General features: G+C 40.5%; 1 protein-coding gene across 1 annotated transcript in view; it reads left to right on the top strand.

Annotated features, from left to right (window-relative positions):
• The window catches only part of SYCP2L (synaptonemal complex protein 2 like), a 50,291-nt gene that overhangs the window by 15,432 nt on the left and 11,751 nt on the right, over positions 1-23,108 (top strand). Inside the window, exons 15-27 of the mRNA XM_074943499.1 lie at positions 376-524; positions 1,888-1,948; positions 3,965-4,071; positions 4,462-4,537; positions 4,650-4,728; positions 6,269-6,326; positions 7,135-7,193; positions 9,714-9,765; positions 14,012-14,067; positions 15,364-15,418; positions 19,981-20,137; positions 21,490-21,539; positions 22,896-22,992. Coding sequence (XP_074799600.1) covers positions 376-524; positions 1,888-1,948; positions 3,965-4,071; positions 4,462-4,537; positions 4,650-4,728; positions 6,269-6,326; positions 7,135-7,193; positions 9,714-9,765; positions 14,012-14,067; positions 15,364-15,418; positions 19,981-20,137; positions 21,490-21,539; positions 22,896-22,992 — 1,056 coding nt within the window. The remainder of the gene's footprint in view (positions 1-375; positions 525-1,887; positions 1,949-3,964; positions 4,072-4,461; positions 4,538-4,649; positions 4,729-6,268; positions 6,327-7,134; positions 7,194-9,713; positions 9,766-14,011; positions 14,068-15,363; positions 15,419-19,980; positions 20,138-21,489; positions 21,540-22,895; positions 22,993-23,108) is intronic.

Genomic DNA, 23,108 nt, shown 5'->3' with positions numbered 1-23,108 from the left:
AGACTCCTAGCTGTGATGGTGAAGTAGAAAGCCACAAACATGACCTAGCTGCTACAGTTTAGCTACACAGGAAGCAAGACTGCAGAGACGGCTCACAGGGGGACTCTGTAACCTTCTGCATGGTATAGAATTTAGCTCCATGAGGGCTGTGTCATCTGAATGCAATGGTTGGTTTATGGAGAGGCCCAGGACGTGGTTATAGACTTATTTGTACCCAGTAAAGAGAGGAGGATAAAACTCTGTGCATACTCAAAATTTTTGTACTTTTCAAGAGTGACTCCCTTGGTGTGGGTAATGGCATGCAAATTATTTCAGTGATATACTGCCACTTTCTGTGTAATTCTAAACCAGACTCTAATTTCCTTTTTAAAATAGAGGATAATGAAGAAAAGATAGCTAAAATTTACCTGAAGAACCCTACTATGATCAATGGCAAAGAAGTAACAAAAATCAAAATTCACTTCAATGCCAAATTTGATATTTTGAATACACTCAGTGAAGTTCTGGGAGAAGACAAAATGATGGCAAGTATTAGCTTTGGGCTTTATTGTAGAATCATTTACAGTCATAAGACTTTTTAACATCCTGGTTCACTTTTCAAATGCATTGGTTAAAAGTTTTAACTAGTCCTGAAAGATCTCAGCTGTTAGATTTAACCAGAGAAGGAGAAAAATGTTTGTTTCCTGTTTTGATGCTATGAAAAATCTTTCAAGCCTTCTTAGTATACCATGCAGTCTTTTTCTTGTCTCCCCTACTGAGGCCAGATCTAAACTAAAAAGTTCTGCTGGCATAGATATGTTGGTCAAGAGTATGGGGGAAAAACCACACATCCTAGCCGACATAGCTATGCCAGCAAAACCCTCAGTGTAGAGACTGCTATATTGGCAGACAAACTCCTGTTGGCATACGCTACGCCTACGCTAGGGAGCTTTGCTGGAATAGCTATACCTGTCTAGTTACACCAGCAAAGCCTCTGTAGTATAGACTAGTCCTTAGTCTTCTACACTAGAAATTCAGGTTGTGTTTACCTAGTCTTCCACCAGAATATTGGACGTGAACTCTAGTTAATGCTGCAGTGCAATACTGATGTCTGCTCTCTTATGGGTTTCTGTAATTAAATGTTCCTTCTCCTCCTAATGTTCAGTGACTGTCCATATGTAAGTTAGATGCTGTGGCACTTTGACCAAAAGAGAAGATGTTCCCTGCCCCTTTCAAAAGTTTCTTTCTAATGCCCAAAAGAATGGCTGTGTTTAGAAGGTGAGGCTACTACTGGCTGCCTAATAATGGGTTCGTTTACCTGCATAGTTGATTCAATACAAGTATTTAAGTTTATCCTATTATTGCACTTTGAAGTACATCATTCCATTTAGATAAATGGGTAACCTAAAAATACAAATGTGTTTTCTTGTCAGCTCATAACATAAAATGGACCATGACATGCACATTGAGAAAAGAGAAGCTTGTGGGTCCTGCAAAATTCAAATGTTCAGATGAAAGTAAAAAAATATGATCATACTCTGTAAACTAATGAAACACTATGGGCAAGGAAGGAAGAGAGACTGACTTTGTTTGTTTGGTCTTTTAAGTACTTGGGAGAAACTCTCATTATGGGACCCACGGAAGTGCCTAAATACTGAGGGAATAAAGATGTGTCGTAAATGAGCATATTTTTATGCTTGCAGCAGAGTAAATGATTTCAAAGTATTGACTACAGTAATACACTGAGAGCAAATACATGATATGTCATTAGCATTATTCAATGCTTTGTTACCTAAACATATTTCTGTACAGGAAATTGGGTTTCTTGGATAAAGAATTCTGGTTTGTTTGTTTGTTTTTTTATCTGTAAAAAAACAAACAGTAATTTAGATTAGTTTACTCCAACAGATCAAGACTGATAGAGAGGATCTCATCAGCACTGAGGAACAAACAAAGCAAAATGGAACATGTGAGTTTTTAAAAACCATAGATTTCCTGTAGCGGATGGAATTCTAAGAATTATGAATGACACCAGAAAACTGCATATTCTCCAGAAAGCATTAGCCGCTGTAGAGATTTTCATTTAAAGTAACTTTCTAGATATTTTCCATAGTGATTAGATCTTTAACAGTGGGAACTGAGGTACTGTTGCTGAAGTCATACAGCTGTGTTGAAGATGTCTCAAGACAAATAACATTAATGAAGAGGGTGAAAATTGCAAACAGGATTTAGCAGCTGAAGTAGAATTTATGCCTTAAAAATATCTCTGGAAAATGGAAGACTCAGATATGAAGTCTTAGCATTAGTCTCTAAAAAGTAAGTTTTTTCTATGAAATGAGAAGACTGAGTAAAACTCCCAAAAGTTCACTTTGGGACTTACCCTCCAAAGTCACCTAAGCACCTCAAAAAGTTTTACCAAGTCATCTTCCATAAGAACACCAGCAAATGCTTTTTTGGGTTTCCTTTTGTTTCCAGAGTTGCAATGTTTTCTTGCAGTTCTTATGATTACGCTTTTTTTTTTTCCTGCCTTGGAGACTTTTAATGATGCTGAATCCAATTTATTTTCAAATTAAATCCTATTTCCAAACTTTGAAATTGAAAAATAAAGCATTCCTAATAAAATCTTAAAACTGTAGACCTTTTCATAACTCATGTTGAATATTGAACCCATGGGATGGTTACTTGTTTTGGCAAGTAAATCTGCCTCTTTTTGATTTTGTTTGTTTGTGTATTATAATACGGCCAAAGTCAGAAATAATGCAAGTAGTTATACATTGGTAAATTGGGGCTTATCTCTTCTAGAAAACTAGGTCATGTTAAAAGACTACCTTGAAGTCATACTAACAAACATATTAATCACATTTTTGCAGTCAATATTGACAGGGACAAACTACGTTTAACACTGTCGCACCTGGACTTGGGTAAAACCCCTAGTTTCTGTCGGGTACGCCACGACTAGTTGATAAGTTGTTACACATGACTTGTCCTTGTTCACACTAACTGCAAGACTCCAACGTGACCCAATTTTCTTAGAAAGACTAGACCTTGGCCCTGTCTTTATATGCTGCTGGGGCAGAATATTGTCACTGCAGGAAGGTGTAAGACAAAGAAGGCACCACAGTTTTGTCTTTATCCTCTGGGCTCTTTCTCCTACAATATCCTCTAATTACCACCATTCATGTGACTTCTGGATTTAATTGACAAAGCTTGCAGTAAATCTCTTAGGCAGCACTCTCCCTTTGGTGTACAGCATAATGGCAACTCCCCACTTTCCTAGTAGCTATGGCGATCCATTGATGCCACAATTAGAGCATCAGAAATGCCTGAGGCAGCTACTCAACTACGTTTTCTAGTTCCAATTATCTGAGACAGTAACTAGCACTTGTTTAGTAGCTTTTTCCCTGCCAACCTTACTGCCCCTAAATCAAGCTACTACTGAAGTTCCCCAAATTCAGTGAAGGCTCAGCTGTGTAAAGTGGACAGCAGGTAGATCAGAAGCTGCTGCTGTTCATTCTTTGTCCATCTGAAATACGCACAAAGGCGAACCTCCCCAAAATAGATACCCCTTAAAAGTATTTGATCACCCAGATGCTCCATGGAATGTATTTGTGGGGTTAATGCTAACTGCAGAATGTCAGTTTTTTGATATTTGCAGAATAATAGTGCAGAGAGGACCCAGTCATGATTTGTGGAGAAGGGTTTGGTCCCATTACATGTTCATACAATGCACAGCAAATTATAGTCCCTACTCCAAAGAGTTTATAGCCCAATTAGGGACAAAGGTGTAGAACACAATGGAGAGGTAGCAGGGGGAAGACAATATGAACCTAGTTGCTTCTATTGGCTACATGTTCAATGTGGAGGATTTGTATGACTTTGTTCAATATGATCTAGAAGGCTGTAGTGCTCTTCACATTTTGCTGGAAATATAGAAGGGGAAAAATCTATGTATTAAGAGATTCTTTCTCAAATTACTGTTTCACAGTAATAACTGGTGAATCCAGCTACTTACAGTGGAAGAAAGATTCTACAAACACTGAAAAAACAGATTCTTTATCTGACATCCTGACATCTCAATATAGTGATCAATCAGTAAGTATGAGTGATTGGGATCCTATGTAGAAATATAATAGTTTCTCCCTTCTTTTCATAGACATGGTGGATGGCACCTTCAAATGTGCTTCAGTGACTTAGACCATTTAGAAAATTTTACCCAGTCTTTTCAGGTCTCACAGCTATCTGGGAAAGGTAAAAATGTGTTTTCCCAAACTTTCAAAAAAAGATGCTAGACTTTACTGGCCAGGAATGTTTCAGTTCATAAGTGTAGCCATAATTCAGTCCCACAGACTAGCACTTTCCCACCAAATGGAACAATACATTTGAATATTCAGGAATGTTTCCTGGCCATACTTCTCTGGGAGTAGGAACATAAATGTTAGTGTCATGTGCATATCATGTTGTTAATTTCATATCTCAAACCAGCATAAAACTAGTTCTGGTGTCACTACGAGCATGGGAAGCCAACAGACTGAAACCGAAGATGCTAAGCTAAGCCAAGGTCAGGCATGATTTCTTGTAGTTTATAAATATTATTCATGTATAACACTTAAGAAAGGGTTTGCTTTTGTAGACCTGCACAAATACGGTTTTATCTCTATTAAAATTTTCAGAGTGTGAAGCTGCAGTTTCCCAAACTCTTTCAGCAAAAAAGTCTAAAACTCCATCACCTAAACTGAATGATAAAACCAGGTAAGCACTTTGGAGATACAAGATCTTGTCCAAAAGATTAAAATTTCCTTGGGGGGCTTTTGTATGTTTCTGTTTAACAAGCCATCCAGAACTTAGTTGTTACGAAGTCAAAACTGGTATTTACTACTGTAAACCTAGCCCTAAGGCATGGCTGCAGCCTTCTCCTTTTCTCTTCATAGTTATGGGTCCTGGATTTACCTAGAAGGGTGCCTGGTGTCTCCACTCAAGGAAACCCCTCCTAGCTCAGAGAACACAGAGGGCTTATCCCTTGTGAAAATATTTCACACACAATCTCGTACATAGGAGTATCAGTCAGAACACACAAATAAAACAGCTATCACAATTCCCAGAGTAATAAAACAGTAACTGGGGCTTTATTAGGTATGGGACACTCAGAATAAGGGACCAGTGGCAAAGAGGATTAAGATAAGCACAAACCATAATACATAACTCTACCTCTCCCAACATTTACAGCCAGAACAAACAATGCTGTGCTCCCTGCCAGAACATGCCTAGGCAAATACTGAATTTAGGCTCAGTCTGTGATGGGCGGTGCAATGAGGATTCAGTGGCCATCTTAAAACAAAATAAACAAACAAGGGTATTCTTACAAAGTATCCACACCAAGGATGGTAAGATCATCCTTGTGGCTCTCTGGTCTGGATTCCACTGCTGTTAGGTTGGTTCTTGGTAGCCAGACCATGATTTTCCTCAGCCTTCTAAGTTTCTGGTCTCTGCTGAGATGACGCTGTTCAATGTCCCAGGAATCCCAAAAGGTTTCTCTTAGTAAGGAGTGTGGAGAATAGAGGGGTACTCCCTGGCTGTGATGTTTTTTTCCCTGCTACACACCAAACACAGCCAAAAACCAAACCCTTTGTCTCCAAGTTCTGGCTTCTGGTTGGTTGTGGTAATGTTGCTAGGTCTCTCTCTACCTTGGATCTTAGGCAATCTGGGCGACGGAATCCTTAGCCTCTGTAACCATTGCTGCTATAGTCCAGGAGTGAGTCCCCCAGAGGGTCTAGAAGGGGTTACACTACATAAATAGGAAAAAGGGTTGGAGTGGGGAGAAGCTGCCTAGTGATTATAAAACTTTTCTTCCATAATCAAAACTTCTGAGTGCTATTCCTGCTCTTCATGGCTTGCTGTGACCTTAACTGCTGTCTTTTAATTTAACCAATCTGAAAAATTGGTCAAATACTTTGTATTATAGGGTTCACTTTTCTAATGTGCTCCAGGTTGTTTGGTTGTAAAGTAGCTACACAAACAGTTTCATCTCTACCATGTAGTAGTCACACTAACTGGCTCCAACCTTAGTGCCTAGTTATCTCCTCTTTCTTAATAGTAGTACAGAATCATACTTTCCTTATTACTAGTTTTGGCGTTGTTGGAACTGAACAGTTCTCTCCGCTCTTCCCCTGACCTTTATTGCATTGGAGTTAACTGGGCTATTGACTTACTTTACCTTCATATTGTTTTAATTGGCTTTAAATTGATGGTAGATTAGAACTGTTTTCTTACCCTTTCCTTCCATTGTTTATAGTGAACCACCCATAGAAGAACAGCCAGATATACAGGTTGTAGAAGAATATTCCCCAGAGGTATGTCTATCTGTCTTTGGGGCACAGTTTACATGCAAAATTTTTATTCAAGTGCTTTTTTCCTCTTCTGCACAGTAGAACAGTTAAATTGGAACACTGCAAATATTGATTACGTACTGAGACAGAACAGTCTTCTGTGTTTGTACAGTACTTGCCACAATGGTAACCAGGCCCGTGACTGGGGCTCCTAAGTGTTACCACAAGGCAAATAATAAACTATTGCCTCATGGTCTGTTCTTCCACCCTTGTAATGTGGGGGAGAAATAATGATAAGCAACCTAGAAACCTGAGCCAGAATCTTCAAACACAAATGCCTAAAATAAGGTACCTCAGCAGAAGTAGCCTGATGTCTTTTCAGAAGGATTTGAACACCTGGACACTAAATAAAAGTGATATTTGATTTGACGTCCATTTTCAGCACTTATGAAAATTCAACCTACTGTAACTGGTGCCTGGCCTCGGGTGCCCAGGTATCATGAAAGAAACTTTTTTACTTTTGTCTTTTCTGGGCAGGCAAGGCCAAAACTTTCATGACTGTACCTATCCTGTGAACGAGTTAAAGATTTTAAGTATTCAGTCTTCTCTGTCCCCCTTCTGGTTGTTCCCTTACTGGTCCACCCCTTCCCTAACTTCTGGGTATAAAGTATTACAGAACATGGTATTATGGTGGATTATGATATTAATTAGTTTTGGAGTGATTCTATGAACTAATATGGATGGGTGTGTCTATTTTCAGTTGCAACATATTGAGTAAATAGCTTTACTCTGTGTGCCATAGTTTTAAATCCTGTAACCTCCTTTCTTTTAGGCTGATGAATGGGAGAAGAAAAATAGAAGAACAAGCTTGAGCAAACAAATAGAAGCAAAGTACAGTATATGAGTCTTGAATGTGTACTAAACCTTGGTACACTGTAGCTTAAATTTTCCTAGCATTCGTGTTCAGTGTTAAACTGATTTAACTAAAAAATCCTTCTCGGCTGCTCTCGGCTAAAATCAAGTGTAAACTGACTGACTAGAGCAGCCATGCCCTCTAGTGATATTTTCCAGTATAGCAGTTAATCAGTCTGGTTAAAGTTACCAGTGCTTCAGAGGAGGATCCATTCCTACACTGCCAATAATACACAAGAGCTAACTGATATACCACAGAGGAAATTTCTTTTTGACTCCCACTGATTATATTTATGCCCTGAAAGAGGAAGACTGATGGCCTCTGTAAATTTACTTTAGTATGGCTGCCGGTGACTTAATTTGCAAATGTCTAATCTGCTCTGAAATTAAGTTATTTGACATCATATAGTAACGAGTTCCATCGATAATTTTTTTGCATGTGGTGATAGTGGGTTTTTTTTGTATTTTAAACTTGAAAACACTAGACTGATGGTATAATTAGATTTTGGAGGGGTCTGTCTAGCTTTTGAGTGGTCCCTTCAGGGACCCAGGAAGCAGAGGATAGCCAGAGTGCCATGCGTTAACACCATGCTCCTGAACTGCTCCCCGTGCCACTGCAACAACCCAACACCACTCTGAGCCACTGGATTAAAATCCAGTTGTTTGGATTCCCAAGGCATCCATGGACTACTTCATGGTCTGCTGCAGCAAAGGATGCTGACTGCCATTTTCTAGACTAGTTAAAAGTGAAACTTGGAGAAATTCTTCTAAAAGGCTGAGAGGTAATGGGTTTCAGAGCAGCAGCCGTGTTAGTCTGTATTCGCAAAAAGAACAGGAGGACTTGTGGCACCTTAGAGACTAACCAATTTATTTGAGCATAAGCTTTTGTAAGCTACAGTTCACTTCATCATAATGGGGTTTAGCTGACTGGCTCCATTTAGTGGGTTTAGACAATCACTCACACATGAAGATAATAGTAAATGAAAGCATTTAGTTGCTTCTTTCAAATACATCTATCTTCTCTAAAATCTGAATATAATCTTTTTAGTGTCTACATCTCTGAGAGCCATACCACTATAAACTCAGGCATTATTGGCTTGAGTCTGCAGGCAGAAAAACAGCAAGGAAGAAACCATTGCTAAAGCTTATCCATCCATATGACTGGGTGTTGTTTCAAACACAATTTATACCATTTAAACTATGGAAACAATTCACTGCTGCTTGTAGGGACAGCAACTTCCCTCACAAAGTTCTCCACGGTATCTGGGTGTTCTTTTTGTGTCCTTAGGTGATGTGTCTCTGCTTCATATGTATAACGCTTTAAGTTTTGAATATCTACCATTGTCAGATTCTTATTTGTTCTGGTAACACTGAGAATTGTTGTTGTCCTTAAAATTAGGATGATATTGAGGTTTACATTGCAGATAGCTAAAAATGTGGCAGTTTCAATCCCCAAGTGTTCAAAAATCAGATGTCAAACAAACAAACAAAAGAACTTAGCTGAATTTTTGAATTGGTTGTGGATGGAAACTGAATAATTGACATAGAAAATCTTTGGTTTAAAACATAGAAATCTTAGTGAATATTTGAATTTCTCACAACAGGTGCCTCCTGTTGAGAAAGGGATTGACTTCACAGACATTAGAAATGGAGAAGATGAAATACTAGGCTGTCTAGCCCTCCGTCACTCTGCCACTGCAGGATTGCCCCACTCTAGTGTTCTATCCAATGTAGTTCTAAAAGCAAAGCAGCTTCCATCTTTCCTGTTGGGAATCCGCAGCATGGGAGAAAGGGCCTAGTTCTGTGTGTGCACCACTCTTCCACTGTTAAACAGAAGAGTAGAATACACAGCCATTTTGACAGCTAATTTTTACAGTGGTGCTGAATCTCAGAAACACTGATGATTTTACACACTCTTACTAATGTTGTGGAAAAATGAGGCCTATTTCAAGATGCGATATAGAGATGTGACTAGAGAGCAACCATTAAGAGGTGACGTTTTCAGAAGTGGCTAGGGAAAAGGTCCCTTTGAAAGCCTCTTGGGTTCTTTTCAAAATCCCATCCGCATACACTAGTGATATTTTTTTCTTGCCTTTCTCTACTATTATTGATGGCTTTTGGGGAGCAGAGAGATACCTAATTTACATAATGTAACATGCTAAGTTGGCTTAAAGGACCTACAAAAGATGCAAAATTGTCTTGAACTTACTTTCTAAGGAAACAAGGCATGAGAACCAAACACAAGAAAAGTATAGTGATGAGGAGGAAGGGATAAGAAACCAAGACTTAGAACAGGAATAAGTGCTTGCTTAGACTGTTGTTAATGCATCTTGGTAAGTTTTAGATACATGAACTCTGTGTATAATATTAATGATAAATATTGTAAATGGCTGCAGTTTTTTTCAGCATTCTATTTTTAGTGAAGTTATGCAAGTTGAGTGTTCTTTCATAATTGTATGCCAGAAACATTTCACATATTAAGTACATTTTGCTTTGCAGGATGAATTCCTATGACTTTGAAAATTCATCTGACTCTCTGAATTATGAGAAGGTAAAGTTTGGGGAAAATATTGGCATAGAAACGAAAACCATCACATTTGCTTTATATTCAACAACTAGTTGACGGCAATAAGTTTCAACAGGCTGCGTCTCTTAACTGCAGATGAAGTGACAAGTTTTTCTGAGAAGGGTGAAATTGATCCTATAAGCTAGGAATAAACGATGATAGATATGGATGAAAACGAGATGTGAGACTCATGTCCAATCCTATGAAATGAGACGCAAAAGCTTGTGCTTCTATCTGAAGGAGTAACCCTAATGTGTTGTAGTGGATGTAATATGGTGCAGCTGTTTGAGTCCATACCATCAAGTTTGTTTTCCTTACCAACGGACAGTAACTTGATTCAAATGAGGTTGAGAATATCTTGCTGTGTTTAAATAGTCAATTTTTTCCCCTTGCCTGAATAGAGAGGATGAACTAAAGTCAGTGGTTCTCAGCCTCTTTCATATCATGACTCCATGTTACAACAGAAGGTTTTGGGATCCCGGTCTTGCCATAGAGAAATGGAAGGTGGTCATATCTCACAGGCTGAGAAACCCCAACTAAGTCAATAATTGAGAAGATATTCTTCATTATAAAATAGGTGTCAGACTTAAGCCTGAAACTTGTCAAGAACTTTAATGAAAGCCAAAAAGTTGCATGGATGGTCTAGGTCTTTACAAGAAGTTACTAAGTACTTCTGGTAACTTCCTTCAGGATAGCTTCCACACATGAAACCTCTGATTTTTGTTACAGTAACTATCATTACCATTTGGTAGCATACAAAAATAGTCTTTCATCCCTATCCTTCAAAGTGGTGGCATAGGCAGGGCTGGTATTATGGTTGCCTGACCCTTCTCATTTTCATATCCTGTTCTCAGTTGCTTATAACTTTTCCGACTTTAACCATTTGGGCTGAAATTTTCCATGCTGGGTGTCTGCCTCAGGCTGAAATGTTTTGGAAAAGTTAAACCAAAATGGTTGTCACTTCTGAGAACAATGCTAGGGAAAAATAGTGGTAGCACACACTAAAATTCTGGTGACCTTTTTGTTTGAGACGTTCTAACACTCCATATTTGGGAGCATGGACTTGAAATTTGGTGTGTGTATCGGGAGCTGGTGGGGTCAATAGCCTTTATGAGGGATGTGCCGCTCTTCATCCCCATGAAAAGAGTTCTAAGCCTTTGAAAAGTTACAATTTGTAGGTACTTGGGACTTGCTAGAGAAGCACAGCTAAAAATCTCTGAAGATTCCATCCATCCTGAGCATGTTCCAGCCAGAGGCTCTGGAGGACTTTCTCTGCAATTGCAGCTTTGGGCTGCTGCAGGCCAGATCCCAGTCTGGGCACCAGAACTGAAAGCAGGGAGGCGCTTGCGCACGCGCTCTCTCTCTCTCTCTCTCGTGCTCTCAATGCCCCTTCCACCCTTTTGATGCCCAGGCAGCATGGAGAAGAAAGCTGCCTGAGTCAAATGCAGAGGGCATGAGAGCTGGACTTGGTGTGGGTAGATTAGGAAGGAGGCTGGCAATGGTGGGAGGGGCTGGAGGCTGGCCTGGCAAGGACAGTGGGACTGAAAGTAGAGGGGAGAGAGGAGACTGGGACAGGCTGGACATGAAGACTAGGACTAGGAGCCATTCAGATGAGGGAATGGAGGTGGAATTGGGGAGGGGGGACATTTCTGATGGGAAGTCAAAGTGTTGGTTGAGGACTGGGTTTGGCTGAGGAAAGAGAATGGAACAAGGGGGGGGGTAAGAGGGGTGTGTGTGTGAGAGAGAATTGCACTGAGACTGGATGGGATGGCAAAGGAGAGGGACTGGGAGCCAGTGGGGATAAGGAATGTGAGCATGGGTGCAGGAGCCACTGGATGGTAGGTCGGGGGCAGAGAGACAGACAGGATGGGAAGCTGGATGGGCAGGAACTGAGAATGATTTGGCAAGAAGGGTGAAAGGGATATATAAAGTCCTAGGGGAACTGGGATGAGAAGTCTAGCAGAGGAGACTAGGACTGGCTGGGGAAGGAGGCTGGGACAAGGAGCCAGGGTGGGGAAGAGACAGGACTGGCACAGAGATAGGAGTCGGGCATGGGGTGGGGAGGAATGGGCAAAAGATTCAGTGCCCTCTGGAAAACACTACTCTCCAGAGCCTGAAACAGAGCCAAAGATTCCTGAGTCTCACCATTCCTCTGCTGTTGGGTCTCACATTCTCATCTAGTGGTGGTCCACAAAAAGGATGATAACCTACTAATGCATTGTAATTTCAAGTGGCAGATGTCTCCCCAGTGGATCTAAAAGTTTCCACTCTACCCAGGGTGGTGTCAGTATGATGCAACAAGATTAAATTTCTTTTATTTAAGACTGTTTGTTTGTTTGTTTTTTAAAAAAGAGAGAACTGCACACAAAAACCTAAATTAAAAGGATATTATAGAGACAAGCCTTCACAAGATAGGAAATACCAGGGATTCAATCTCATCTCTGTCATGTATACATTATGATCATGATCACATCATAATTTTTTTCTACAGGACCCTTGCCTCATTCAGTACCCAGGCTGGACCTGTTTCGGAGCTGGATCGGGGTGTGTGGTGAAAGACTTTAGGATCTCTGCTTCATTTGTTGCATAAATTGGAATGTGTGTGGTGACTGAGGCAGAGGATTGCAGGAAGAGAAGGGATGATCCCCTGGCTGTTGAATAGCTGACTTGACACCCTATTTATTTACATTGGTAGAAGTGCTGAGCACTCAGTCAGTTGAAATCAATGGGAGCTGTGCTTTGTATGTATAAAGTGCTATATAAAGCTAAAGACTCTGGGGGCGGGGGAAATGAGTTCCTAGGGATCTCAAACTGGGTACCCAAAATGAGTGGATATTTTTGACCTTCATCCTTCTGTGCTTCAGTTCCCCATTGGTAAGAATGAGATCATACTCCCTCATTATAGAGATAAATTAATGTTTGTGCAATACTCGGATACTGTTGTGATGGGCACCAGGAAAAGCCCATGAGGAAATTAATAATTCTGTTTTCAGGGTTTGAATAGTGTGCAGTAAAATAAGGCCTGGGGTCACACATTGAACAATGAGGAGGAAATGAAAAACTGAATAGCTGCTTGTTACATGAGTACTGTCCATCCTGTGCACTGAATGAGGCAGTGACTCTTGTGGAAAAAGTAGTACGTGATCACGTAAATAATGACTGTTTCACAATACATACACACAAGGGAGTTGAATTAAGGTTGCATGGACAACCTTAATTCTGGCATTTTAACTCTAGAGTACCCTGCTTTGCAACTTCACTGTTTGTTTTCAGAATAATTTTGTGTGTGTGTGTAACATTAACTAGCCTACATAAGGTAAGACCAGTCTACTAAGTGCCACAAGGGCCGGAGAATTCTTGTTTGTTCTGTGGTGAATATAGGTGCCCCTAAAGCTTCTGTTGCTGGTAGTAGAACTGGTGCAGCTTCAACAGTGGTGAAACATTAACATAATTAAGACCTTTGCTAATGACGTTAAGATGTTTGCTAATGTTGATGCACCTTAAGTGTTTTTGATGTAATGTAAAGAAAAATGCAGAGCCAAGTGTCAAAATTCAACTGTCCTCCTAGGAATTCACTGAACTTCTATGTTAATCAGCACGTAGTGAAATATTTAAACAGATGGTGCAAAGAAATGAGGTTATTGTAACTAACAGCAGTTTAACTGCTCTCAGCCAGATTCCATTTACTGCCCCTATGCTTGCTATCCACTCAATTATTACCTCTTCCTGGTTTAATGCCTCTCAAATTCTAGCTGAAAGGAAAAATCTGAATCTCAGTCAAGTATTCAGCACCTTACATCTTTCAATACTACCACTAGGTGTCAGCATAAAGTACTACTCTCCTACATTCTACAATATGTTACACTTAGACTGAGATAAACAGAAATATCTTTAGCCAACATTTGCCATGTCTAGCATTTTGTGTTTTATCCAGAGTGCCTTGGCAATTATCAGGGTTATCCTGATTTGAATACCATTTCAGTAATATATTCTGTGATTCAGAATTCTTTTCGTAATAAAGCAAGGCAAAAGTGAAAAAATGCTGTTTTAAGAAACCTCTATCTCACACTATATTGTTTCACTTAACTAATTCCTCCCATTTAAAAAGCAGTCTTATTCTGGAATATTTTGAGTCAGTTCCCTCTTTATCCCTTCCAAGACCTGACATGTATTCATTTAATAGAATATTGTATGAAATATTGAAACTTAAAATATGTGGCTTCTATTTTAGGTCACTGAAGCGAAACAAAAAATTCTTGGCCAGAAGATTTCTTTACAAAACCAGAGGTACAGCATCATATATCTTTTTCAAAGTAACATCTTGCATTGGTAAAGAACACAGTGTCTTTTTTTAAGAAGATGTTGCTTTTATAAGGTTAGAACAAAAAGGAAGATGCCAATATATTTTTCTGAAGGTGGTTCGTTACCTATGTGTAATGGTGGTGGACACATTAGAAATATCTTCGTTGTTGGTATTGTATCTGATACAGAAAGACTGAGAGAAGAGAATAACCATCCGAATCCTGTTAGGTTTTTTTACAAAAGAGATCCTATTGTATTCAGTGCCTGAGATTTTCTAACTTGGGTGCCTAATATTAGGCACCCAACTAAAATGGCCTGATTTTTTCCCCCGCCTCCCCAGCAGTGCTAGTTACACCACTCTCAGCATCCCTGTGAAGTTAACGAGAGCTGTGAGGGGCTCAGCATTTCTGGAAAAATCAGGCCACTTAGGCACGTAGCTTTAGATGCCCCTTTAAATCTTGGCCAATAACTACCTGTGTTAATATAGAAAGTAGGATCTGGCCTTCATTTTTGCCTCTAAATGATGGCTGCTGTTATGACTACCTTTTTCAGAGGGGTGGGGGAGTTGTGCATCTGAGGAATTGGTGTTCTCTGCTATTCTTCTTGTTTTTAAAAAAAGAAAAGGAGGACTTGTGGCACCTTAGAGACTAACAAATTTATTTGCGCATAAGCTTTCATGAGCTACAGCTCACTTCATCAGATGCATCACTAACCAGACATCTGTCTTCTGATGGGAAAGAGGCTGGATACTTTGAAGTCTGGTGCCTACAAAAGGATCAGCCAGGAGACTGTTATAAAAGATTTTCCATAGTCACCCTTTTCTAAGCTCAAACATATCACCCTTATCTTCCTTTGCCCTTCAGACCCCTGGCTAATGCAAGCTGTTCCGGCAGTGTTGCCAACTCTCACATCTTTATCCTGAGGCTCACAGTAGTTGGTATCTTTCTTAAAGCAACAGCTCCTGGAATCAAGAAATTGGCCTGAGAATCTTGACTTCCATTTAAAAAAAAATATTAAAAACTTCTGGTCCTGAGTGTTGCAGGGAAAAAGTTGAACTTGTGAAATGAATGCATCCTAAAGACTCAGAAACCAGAAGGCAAATAAACTCCACAATGAAGTATTTAAAAAAAAATCTTATTTCTGTTTGACTCATGATTTTTGAATACATAGAGTTGGCAGTGCTCCTGCTTGCAGAATGGTCATATCTTTCCCAATCCATCATGATTTGTTATGAGCTTCATTGACTAGTTCTAACATGCATAATTGTGGATTACTCAACAGAAGTCACGAAAATGGAAACATGAAACGGGAATCAACCAAACTAGAGAGAAGGCCGGTAGGTAATATATATTAATTATGGTAGATTGTGTACAGCATATGTGTAAATATTAAGTGGCCTATTTCTGCACGTAAATAAACTGAAAGCATGGCCTGTTTAAATTCACTTGGGGAAATGGAGAGGTTAAAATTGGTGATGGTGAACCTTCCCCAGATTTATTCAAATGCATGATAACTTTCTCTCAGCTAATCAAACTTCCATACCTTTGGAGAACCTATTGTGGGGGCTAGCACCTATGGTGCACTCTTTGTGGGGTCGTGACCACCACTTAACTGAAAATTTACATGCACTCTCTTGTTCCCAGTACTCTGGATCTGAAGTCAGACAGCTGATGCCCAGACAGCCAGGCTTGAGTAGTCAGGAGGGGGTTAAACTAATAATAAAATGGGAGTGTAAAAAGAAGGAAGATAGGACCACTCAGCAAAAAAATCAAGATGTTGGGAACTAAACAACAAAAAGGAAAAAAAAATAATTCATTTGCCTATACACCAACGGTAGGAGCCTGGGTAACAAAAAAGAGGAACTGTAATTGCTCATTTTATGAGAGAATATTTGATCTAGTTAGTATTACTGAAACCTGGTGGGATGGTTCACATTATGGTCCTAAGGATCACTAAGCTATTACCAGCAGGAGAGTGGGGTGGGAGGAGGTATTGTTTCATGGTCTCTGTGTATATAATGTCTTCTGCAGTTTCCACAGTATGCATCCGATGAAGTGAGCTGTAGCTCACGAAAGCTCATGCTCAAATAAATTGGTTAGTCTCTAAGGTGCCACAAGTACTCCTTTTCTTTTTGCGAATACAGACTAACACGGCTGTTACTCTGAAACCTGTCATTATGGTCCTAGATGATTGGCATGCTAAAATCAATTTAGGAAGGATCACGTGGGCAAAAGGGAAGAAGAGTGCAATTCCCTGTCAAAAATGGCATGACCAGTTTCTGAGTCACTGATAACTTAGAAGACAATTATTTTAAATGCTTATGGATTAAGGTGCTAATAGATGAAGTGCAAGATGGGGTATTAGTTGTGTGATTTGGTGGTCTGTAGCAGACACCAAGGGACCATGATGACCGGCTCCTTACACCCCTATCTATAAAGTGTAAGAGAAAGAAGCTGCGTGATCCATGGGGGACTTCAGTTTGAGTGACACATGCTGGAGGTCTCATGCTGCCAGGACTAAAGCATCCTTGGAATTTCTGAACATTATAGATGACAATTTCCTAATCTTACAAAGTATTGGAATATTAGACCTTGTCTTAACAGACAAGAGGATGACAGAACTAAAAATTAGATTATGTACAAGTGACATTAACTAAATCACATTTATAATGTGCAAACAGAATGAAGTCCCATATTGTCCAGTAATATGTATATACCTGGTGCTTTAAAAAGACTAATTTCACAAAGCTGAAAACAATTATGAAAACAACTGGAAGGAAGAACTTAATCTGAAAAAATGTGAGTGATGATCGGGAATTGTGTAAGAACATTTTACTGGGCCAAAAAGTCGTAATCGAGAGAGAAGCCCAAACTGGTTTTGAGAGGAAGAGAAGGTAGCTAGTGGAGATGGTTGCAAAATGGGGTTTGAGGGGCAGTTGATAGTAAGGAGTCTAAATCAGAATCTATAAATTGTAGAAAAATGATAAGGGAAGCAAAGGGACACAAGGAGAAATCTATAGCCAGCAGAGTTAAGGACAGTAAGAAGGATTTAAAAAAAAATTATATTAGGAACAAAAAGAATCTGATCAATGGTATTGGTCTGTTACTAGAAGGAAATGGTAGAATTATTAATAATTATGCAATAAAGGCAAAAGTGTTCAATAAATATTTGGGGGGAAAACAGATGATTTAGTCATATTGTAACACATTATCTATTCCAGTAATATCTCAGGAAGAGCATCTATGAAAGTTAGACATTTTTAAATCCGCGTCCAAGTTTTTAAAAGAGCTGGCTCAGGAGCTCACTGGACCATTAATGATTATTTTGTCTTGGAACACTGGGACAGTTCCAGAGAACTAGAAGAAAACTAATGTTATGCCAATATTTCAACAGGATAAATGAGATGACCTGAGTAATTATAGGCCTGTCAGTCAGACATTGATGCTAGGCAAAATAATGGAGTGCCTGATGTGAGACTTGACTTAAAGGAGAGTGATTAATGCCAATACCTTAGGTTTATGGAAAATGGAACTTCTCAAACTAACTTGTCATCTCAAAGAAGATATCAAATTTGGTGGACAAAAGTAATAATGTTGATATAATAGACTTCTGTAAGGTATTTAACTTGATTTTAATTTGAAAAAAAAACACGAGTATGAAATTAGCATGGAACATATTAAATGGATTAAAATCTGGCTGATAGGTCTCAAAATGTAACTGTAAATGGGAACTCATCATTGAGTACGCATGTTTCCAGCAGGGTACCACAGGGGATCAGTTTTTGACCCCACTCTATAAATCAATGACCTCAGAGAAAACATAAAATTATTACTGATGAAGTTTTCAGATGACCTGAAAATTGGGGTAGTGGTAAATAATGGAGAGGACAGGTCACTGATACAGAGTAACCTGGGTCACTTGGTAAGTTGGGTGCAAGCAAAAAATGTATTTTTAGTATAGCTAAATCTAAATGTATACATTTAGAAAAAAGAATGTAGGCCATACTTAGAGGATACTTGGCAAGCATTAACTCTGAAAAAGTTTTGGGGGTTGTCATGGTTAATCAGCTGAACATGAGCACCTACCTATTGCAATGCTGTGGTCAAAAGGGTAGCACGGTCCTTGAATACAAAAATAGGGGGAATCTTGAGTAGGAATAGAGAGGTTATTTTACCTTTGTATTTGGCATTGGTGCAACTGCTGGTGGAATAGTGTGTTCAGTTCTGGTGTCAACAATTCAAGAAGGATGTTGATAAATTGGAGAGGGTTCAGAAAAGAGCCATGAGAATGATTAAAGGATTAGAAATCATGCCTTTATAGTGATAGACTTTAGGAGCTCATTCGCTTAACAAAGAGAAAGTTAAGGGGTGATTAGATTAGTCTGTAAGTACCTACATGGGAAACAAATATTTAATAATGGACTCTTCAATCAACCAGAGAAAGTTTTAACATGATCCAATGGCCGGAAGTTGAAACTAGACAAATTCAGACTGAAAATAGGTGTAATTTTTTTAATGGTAAGAGTAATTAACCAGTGGTACAATTTACCTAGGGTTGTAGTGGATTCTCCATCACTGACCATTTTTAGATCAAGATTGGATGTTGTTCTGAGAGAGCTGCTCTAGGCATTATTTTGGTGCCATTCTATGGCCTGTATTATACAGGAGCTCAGACTAATAATCACAGTACTTCTTTCCAGACTTGGAATCTATCGGGCTACGAAAGTAAGTCACTGCCTGGGCCCTGAGATGGGTGAGCAGGGAACTGGGCTTCATTGATGTGGCTGAGGGGCTTGTCTACATGAACAGTTACACTGTGGCAAACTGTGGTGTAACTCTACCCCACACTAGCCTACCATAGTCTAACTGTCCACGTGCGCCCTGCTGACACGTGTTAAGTTTGTTAGAACATTTTGAGTTAGTCCTGTTTTCAAAGCAAACTAGCTCAAAGCACTCTAATGAACTGATAACACCCATCAGCTGGGTGCAGAGCCATCCTTACCCATACACAAAGTACGCAGCTGCGTAGGGCACCAGGAAATTTGGTGTCCCCCACCCCTGCTCCGCCCCAGCCCTGCCCCCACTCCCCTTTCAGACTGAGGACTTCAGAAAGGGTCAGCCGGGCCTGCACTCACCGGTAAGTAGAGCGACCCAGCCCCAGCTGTGCCGCCGGCGAGTGCTGGGGGCAGTTCTCCCCCGTCCCCCCAAGCTTCGGAGCCAGGGGAGCAGAGCAGGCTGGGGCCAGGTCACTCCACTTCCCGTAGGAAGTGGCCAGCCTTCTCCCCTCCCCCACCCCCACAGAGGTCTGGGGCCAGGCCCCACACAGCCCGCCCTGCAGTGGGGCTGCATAGGGCACCAAAATAGGTAGGGACGGCCCTGGCTGGGTGCACGCTGACAGGCCATGGTAGGCTAGTGTGGGGTAGATTTATACTCGTTTGCCACGGGCTAACGGTTTGTACTGACAGTCCTTATGTTGCCTGCTGCTATTATTTTGTGATTCAGAGCAGCTGAGAGTGTCAACACAGCAAAGAAAACCCTGCATCCACTGGTGACTTTATTGCCGCCTTGAAATTACGATTTGGTGGTGGCTGCCCCTGCACCCTAAACGTGTATGTGATCTTAATACTGATAAGAGGTGCTGGACCGACAGCTTTAGACACTTAGGGGTATGTTTACACAGCTACTAGACCCTCACAATGGGCCCACGCCAGCTGACTTGTGCTTGCAGAACTCGGGCTGCGGGACTGTTTCATTGCAGTGTACCCTTCCAGGCTTGGGCTGGAGCCGGAGGTCTGGGCCCCTCCCCCCACACAGGATGGTGTGGTGGGCCTCTGCTGGGGAAAAGATTTGCACTGCCATTTGTTTTTGGGAGTTAGAACTGACTTATTAGTATATTTAGTCTGATTATAGGAAACATCTTTTCTCCGAAAGTAATCGCGACTCTCCAAGCAATAGTCAGAGTGAAAAGAGCTGGATCCTAGATTCTCAGAAAAAATCGTTGCCAAAAACCCTAGATTATACCCGAAGAAGGCCAAGGGTCAGAAGTAAATTAAAAGGTAAGGGCTATGTCACGTGTGGCACAACATAGCTGATGTAACCTACTGTGTAACAAAGGTGTAAAGTGAATGGTGAAAACGTCCAAGTCTTGGTTTGGGTTGGGCAGTGTTTGTGAGATTGAGGACTTGGATGAAAACTGACTGGCTGTGGCCCAGTTTGCACAAGACTAAAATCATGCTGGTATTCTAATAGGTTAGGGAAGAGTTGGCCAAGATTTTTGCCTGCCTGTCCCTGCCTTGAGGGAGTGCATCGGTTCTTAACAACACATGTTAGTAATTTAGGTATAAAATGAGATCCTGGGGTGCTCATGGATGCTCAGGTAGTGGCAATGTTCAAAGTATGGCTTTCTATCTCTGCCCAGCAAGAATGTTATGAGCTTTCCTGGAGGTTGGGGACTCTGCTACAATTTTCCATGCCTTTGTCTCTTTAAGATTGCTGAAATGCCAGCTAGATGGGGCTGCATCTTCAAACCCAGCAGAAACCGAACCTGCTGCAGAAAGAGGCTGCTGACTTCTTTACTTTTTCAGACTCATGAGTGCTCATCTTCTGTTCTGGGTACTTCTGCAATAAAATATAAATGGACATTCTAAAGGTTGATAGTGTCTTTCACTCACACATCATATACCATATATCTCTCCCAAGGACACTCCGCTGCCACTTCATTTGTTTTATTACTACTACTATGCTTAAGGGCTCAGTCATGACTAGTTGTGCAGATCTCATCTCCCCATGCCAACGGTGAGGAGGTTCCAACCCATTCAGAAGATTATAGGTTAAACTCGAGAGGTTCAGACGCAGCTCCAGTGCTCATAATCAGCAGTGGTTTCTGAACCTCTTGAGTTTAACCTATAATCTTCTGAATGGGTTGGAACCTCCTCACCGTTGGCATGGGGAGATGAGATCTGCACAACTAGTCATGACTGAGCCCTTTAGCGTAGTAGCAGTAATAAAAAAAAAAAAAAAAAAAAAAAAAATGAAGTAGCAGCAGAATGTCCTCAGGGAAGGTCCCTCAACTTTAAGACCCCTTCCCATTCATCCCCACGCTTGTTTGCCTGACTTTGGATTTGTTGCCCTTCCAAACAAGCTGCAACGTCCACCTTTTTGCCCAGATGTTCGAGGCTGAAGTGTTCTTAATAGTATTTGAATTTGTGCTAATGGGCAGCTCTGTAAGCAAATGAGTGGCTTTTAAATCTTAGTGTGGAGATGCCGTTAAGTTGGGCCTTGTACATATTATGAAAATCCAGATAAAATTGAATGAGACTTAACCATGTTGCAGATAACTGTAAATTGACAGGTGAGGAGCAAAAGTGTGCCATGTTGCCAATAACTGGATAAAACTTTTCTCTTACAGTGTTGCCGTTATCGTCTGCAAGTAGTGGCAGTGATTACCACACAAAGAAAGTAAGATGCTATGGTATTTAGATTATGCTGCTACTGATGTTAATGCATTACTTATGTGAAGCACATTAAGGGATGAATACGTAGCAAGTGGCTAGGTAAATATCAAGAGTTATACCTGGGTTTTCAAATACAACCTAAATACTTTATTTTTTTGAAGGAACATATAATTCATAGACTAGTCTGCTAGCATCAAGATATACTGAGCTGCTAGCTGCAGGTGTGTTGCATCTCAGGGCTTGTCTACAGGGTGAGTGACTGTGCAGCAACCCAGAGTGTGACTCTACAGTACACCAGTTTGCTTCACAGTAACTAGCCAGGGGGACATCACGACAGTGCAGTGAAAGTCCTGGAGTGCATCTTGGTGTGTACTACACACTTCAAAGCAGTGTTCACTAAAGGATCTTGCCTACCTTTAGTAAGGAATCTGCTAGAGGTTAGGGGTAGGATGTATTTTAGTTGGAGGTTTAAGGCTAGAGGCATATGGAACATGTAAAATCATAGAATTTCTACCCCAAATGAGTCTCACTTAGATTTTATTTACCTGTCATTCTTGGGAGCAGGGCAGGAATTAACATGCATAATCCAACATCAACTTTGGAAACCCAGGCATACTTCAGTTTAGATAAGCATCGACGAACTACAGCAGCTTATTTGAATATTTGGAACCTCATGGCAGGCCCTGTGTTCCTCTATCCTGTCACTGTTTCTCCTCTCCCCTCCCTCCTCTGTTTTTGTCTGAGCCTCCTGTCCCACTTCCTTCAGTGGTAGACTGGCTCCCCTCTGGCCATCTTTTGGGCTCATGTTCCCATACTCCCACATGCTCCCTGGATAACTCTCACTCCCAATCAATTTTTCCATTTGATTCAGAAATATGGACCATAAACATGACTACAGGCTGCATGGCATGCCGCCAAACTACACTTCAAACAATGGACAGTAGTGATGCCAGACTTTTCCACTGTTCCAAATGTTAGTATTGCCATGTCTTGTGAGCACAGGAGATACTGTATGAAGTCAAGGATGTTTGCGAAAACATGATAAATAGTAACTATCAGAAAGCTTATACCAGGCTTTTTACATTGTCTCTCCTTCTGCTCTCAGTTAAAACACTTTGTGGTATTTCATATGAAGAATGACTTGAGTTGTAACTGGTGCTTGCTAAAATGGAAATTTTTGAGTGCCTCAGATTTAAGAGCATGAGTCCCTTGCAAATCAATGGCGCTTATGTTCCTAAACCCCTTGGGTGTTTCAGGAAATCTCCCTCGAGGATCCTATACATGTTAATAGCCTAGTCACTACTAATGTTTATTTTGCTTCTTGAATAAAATATGTACTTTAAAAATACATATATTTTAGGTTGGTGTTTCAAGACCAACAATGCACAGGGAAGTGCTGAAGAAGGAAATCAAATCCAGTGCAATGAGGCTTGATTTCTCTGCAGTGGAACTCCCTGGTATTTAGTGTTTTTGTTTTGTTTCCTCCCCATTCCCATACAGTCTACTAGAAAAAAGCCACATACATTTTTATATTCCCTTTATCCCCCTGTTCCCCAGAAATTCCTGCCCACTT

This window comes from Natator depressus, chromosome 2 (genome assembly GCF_965152275.1).
Source record: "Natator depressus isolate rNatDep1 chromosome 2, rNatDep2.hap1, whole genome shotgun sequence".
NCBI classification, from domain to species: domain Eukaryota; kingdom Metazoa; phylum Chordata; order Testudines; family Cheloniidae; genus Natator; species Natator depressus.
The sequence above is the reverse complement of the archived record's forward strand: the minus strand, read 5'-3'. Positions and strand labels throughout refer to the sequence as shown.